Consider the following 4,469-nt stretch of genomic DNA (forward strand, 5'->3'; position numbering starts at 1 on the left):
GTTCATGAACAACTCCGAAAATCTCTCTCGTCACGTTTATCGTGTCGGCCATTTTGACGTGCCGTATTTGATAAAAATGTATTACGACGCCCTTTCAATGTGACCGACTTACTGAGGTAGTGACTTAATAGACCTTTGTCATCTAATGATGATATTATGTGGATATATTTGTTGTAACCAATCTACGACAAATGTTCCTTTAGAGCAAGTTGAGCATACACACCCTCATTTAACCTTTCTTTTTAATGAACTATTTTATTCCGCGTTGCTGTTGCATTGGTTGTTGTATGGCTGTCAGTGTAAACATGAAGTTACACGTAGCAGGCCCACGTGCAATTGTGTGTATCCCTCGAGTTATAAAATAATGGCGATATAAGAAAATAAAGAATTGACACGCGACTTGCGACGACGTTCATACAATGTTTGGCCCTAACTCTGTGAAGGTTCATACTCTAATGAACTCACACAAAGTGAAAGTTTATTCTTAAATATCTAATGATAACCAACGCCATAAGAGCACCTAACCCAACGTACATCTCACGTTATTAATACTTGTAAATAATAAACGTCGGAACAACTTAATTAATTATTCGCTTTTGGAAAATTAGAGGAACAGTTATCGCTATTTTGTTGATCTAAAATGGAATTTTATTTAAACCTCCAAAGCCTAGGTGGCCATTAGAGAAAAACACTTTTGAAGACATGTGTATTTCGTAAGTATTAGTGAAGGGAATTGGCCTGAAGTTTGTATTGCAATACTCGTATATTGCAATAATGCTTCCTGTATTGCAATACGTACCACAATATAACGTTCTTTCATCTGTAGTTAGTTATGAACCTACACTTTCCCCGCATGTTTTTGACAACTTCATATTATGTGGGATGTTGCTATGGTCACAAAGCATTATATACAGGAAGCTGTCACAAATAGTTTCACTTTGTCGCCACAGGAAAAAAGTTGCTTATTTCTTAATTTCCATTTGATTTGTCACTAGTGTAAAATATTCCACAAAGATGATATACATGATTATGAAAAACACAGTATACGGTATTTTCCAAACGTATTGTGGTGCGTATTCACTGGTATTTCATATCGTGGTTTACCGGTATATCGATAACATCGCGCATCTCTAGTAAGTATACATCTTTTGTTTTACATGAGAATAATGTAGAAAGTTCAGTTTCAGACAACTAAGTAGAGAATATGTTGTTTTCTGTATCAAATGACGTACGTATCCTCATCATTATCTTGACCAATTCATATTCCCAGGAGTGGCGTTTTTATGATATTTGCCAAGGAAAGACAAATGATCGCTATTTATAATAATATTTATTTTATTTGTCATTGAGGCATACTGAAGTGCTACAAAGAGGAGAATTTCATTCGTCACTCGTGAAAATATCTCCTTTTCCACGTTGCGAGATGAGAGTTACATCACATTGCACCAGCCTCATACACTATCCTATTTATTACATACTGTATTTATTGTTAACAATTAATACGCAAAACCCTTTAAAAATAAATACTAAACTCCATAAAATACGTTTTATTTTCGAACTGCTGATATCTACAGATGAAATAATCAATCCTGATTTTCTGTTTGAGGTATTGGTTGTAAACTATTTTCACTGTCAGCATGGAAATGATAGAGTTCGGAAGCCCGGCTTCTGCCTATGCGACAGGCGCACAGGCGGGTAACGTCGTCACCGGTAGTTCCATGCAAAGTATATTTGTCCCCCGTTACGAAGTGGGATATAAGAATGGGTTTTGTCCGTCCGTGTGTCCGTATGTCCGTGCGTCCGTCACGTTTCGTTTCCGGAGCATAACTTGGAAACCGTTAAATATTTTATAAAGAAACTTGCACACACAAGCCTAACTGGTGCCTTTTGGTGTTTTCAATTTCTCTCTCTCTCTCTCTCTCTCTCTCTCTCTCTCTCTCTCTGACTGTCCCCTCTCTCCCTGCCTCTCTTCTATCTCCCTGCATCTCTTCTGTCTCCCTGCCTCTCTTCTCTCTCGGCCTCTCTTCTACCTCTGCCTCTCTTCTCTCTCTGCCTCTCTTCTCTCTCTGCCTCTCTTCTCTCTCTGCCTCTCTTCTGTCTCCCAGCCTCTCTTCTGTCTCCCAGCCTCTCTTCTGTCTCCCTGCCTCTCTTCTGTCTCCCAGCCTCTCTTCTGTCTCTCTGCCTCTCTTCTGTCTCTGCCTCTCTTCTGTCTCCCTGCCGCACTTCGCTCTCGGCCTCTCTTCTGTCTCCCTGCCTCTCTTCTGTCTCCCAGCCTCTCTTCTGTCTCTCTGCCTCTCTTCTGTCTCTCTGCCTCTCTTCTGTCTCTCTGCATCTCTTCTGTCTCTGCCTCTCTTCTGTCTCCCTGCCGCACTTCGCTCTCGGCCTCTCTTCTGTCTCCCTGCCTCTCTTCTGTCTCCCTGCCTCTCTTCTGTCTCCCTGCCGCACTTCTCTCTCTGCCTCTCTTCTCTCTCTGCCTCTCTTCTGTCTCCCTGCCTCTCTTCTGTCTCCCAGCCTCTCTTCTGTCTCCCTGCCGCACTTCGCTCTCGGCCTCTCTTCTGTCTCCCTGCCTCTCTTCTGTCTCCCTGCCGCACTTCGCTCTCGGCCTCTCTTCTGTCTCCCTGCCTCTCTTCTGTCTCCCTGCCGCACTTCGCTCTCGGCCTCTCTTCTGTCTCCCTGCATCTCTTCTGTCTCTGCCTCTCTTCTGTCTCCCAGCCTCTCTTCTGTCTCCCTGCCTCTCTTCTGTCTCCCAGCCTCTCTTCTGTCTCCCTGCCTCTCTTCTGTCTCCCAGCCTCTCTTCTGTCTCCCTGCCTCTCTTCTCTCTCTGCCTCTCTTCTGTCTCTCTGCCTCTCTTCTGTCTCCCTGCCTCTCTTATGTCTCCCTGCCTCTCTTCTCTCTCTGCCTCTCTTCTGTCTCCCAGCCTCTCTTCTGTCTCCCTGCCTCTCTTCTGTCTCCCAGCCTCTCTTCTGTCTCCCTGCCTCTCTTCTCTCTCTGCCTCTCTTATGTCTCCCTGCCTCTCTTCTGTCTCTGCCTCTCTTCTGTCTCCCTGCCTCTCTTCTGTCTCCCTGCCTCTCTTCTGTCTCCCAGCCTCTCGTCTGTCTCCCTGCCTCTCTTCTCTCTCTGCCTCTCTTCTGTCTCCCTGCCTCTCTTCTGTCTCTGCCTCTCTTCTGTCTCCCTGCCTCTCTTCTGTGTCCCTGCCTCTCTTCTGTCTCCCAGCCTCTCTTCTGTCTCTCTGCCTCTCTTCTGTCTCCCTGCCTCTCTTCTGTCTCCCTGCCTCTCTTCTGTCTCTGCCTCTCTTCTGTCTCCCAGCCTCTCTTCTCTCTCCCTGCCTCTCTTCTGTCTCCCAGCCTCTCTTCTGTCTCCCTGCCTCTCTTCTGTCTCTGCCTCTCTTCTGTCTCCCTGCCTCTCTTCTGTCTCCCTGCCTCTCTTCTGTCTCTGCCTCTCTTCTGTCTCCCTGCCTCTCTTCTCTCTCTGCCTCTCTTCTGTCTCCCAGCCTCTCTTCTGTCTCTCTGCCTCTCTTCTGTCTCCCTGCCTCTCTTCTGTCTCCCTGCCTCTCTTCTCTCTCTGCCTCTCTTCTGTCTCCCAGCCTCTCTTCTGTCTCCCTGCCTCTCTTCTGTCTCCCTGCCTCTCTTCTGTCTCTGCCTCTCTTCTGTCTCCGTGCCTCTCTTCTCTCTCTGCCTCTCTTCTGTCTCCCTGCATCTCTTCTGTCTCCCAGCCTCTCTTCTCTCTCTGCCTCTCTTCTGTCTCCCTGCCTCTCTTCTGTCTCCCTGCCTCTCTTCTGTCTCCCTGCCTCTCTTCTGTCTCCCTGCCTCTCTTCTGTCTCCCAGCCTCTCTTCTGTCTCCCTGCCTCTCTTCTGTCTCTCTGCCTCTCTTCTGTCTCCCTGCCTCTCTTCTGTCTCCCAGCCTCTCTTCTGTCTCCCAGCCTCTCTTCTGTCTCCCTGCCTCTCTTTTGTCTCCCAGCCTCTGTTCTGTCTCCCTGCCGCACTTCGCTCTCGGCCTCTCTTCTGTCTCCCTGCCTCTCTTCTGTCTCTGCCTCTCTTCTATCTCTCTGCCTCTCTCCTGTCTCCCAGCCTCTCTTCTGTCTCCCTGACGCACTTCGCTCTCGGCCTCTCTTCTGTCTCCCTGCATCTCTTCTGTCTCTGCCTCTCTTCTATCTCTCGGCTTCTCTTCTGTCACTCTGCTTCTCTTCTCTCTTTGCCTCTCTTCTCTCTTTTTGCCTCTCTTCTATCTCTCTGCCTCTCTTCTGTCTCCCCGCCTCTCTTCTGTCTCAGCGCCTCTCTTCTCTCTCAGCCCCTCTTCGTCTCCCTGCCTCTCTTCTCTCTGCCTCCCTTCTCTATCTCTCCCTCTCTGTCTCTCCCTCTCTCTCTCTCACTCTCTCTCTCTCTCTCTCTCTCTCTCTCTCTCTCTCTCTCTCTCTCTCCTTCACTACATTACGTCTCCCAAACATACTTTCACAAACCTAACATAATTAG

At 47.6% G+C, this 4,469-nt stretch overlaps 1 protein-coding gene across 1 annotated transcript; it reads right to left on the reverse strand.

The window, feature by feature from the left end:
* Nucleotides 1-1,342: 1,342 nt before the first annotated feature.
* On the reverse strand, nucleotides 1,343-4,125 carry LOC125380951 (trichohyalin-like). Its single transcript, XM_048396734.1, has 3 exons — nucleotides 3,365-4,125; nucleotides 2,088-3,333; nucleotides 1,343-1,363 (listed from the first exon to the last, which is right to left on the reverse strand). The coding sequence occupies exons 1-3, from the start codon at nucleotides 4,123-4,125 to the stop codon at nucleotides 1,343-1,345; spliced, it is 2,028 nt and encodes a 675-aa protein (XP_048252691.1).
* Between the last annotated feature and the right edge of the window lie 344 nt (nucleotides 4,126-4,469).

The sequence above is a fragment of the Haliotis rufescens genome, unplaced genomic scaffold (assembly GCF_023055435.1).
Source record: "Haliotis rufescens isolate VD_foot unplaced genomic scaffold, xgHalRufe1.0.p SCAF_16, whole genome shotgun sequence".
Lineage (NCBI taxonomy): Eukaryota > Metazoa > Mollusca > Gastropoda > Lepetellida > Haliotidae > Haliotis > Haliotis rufescens.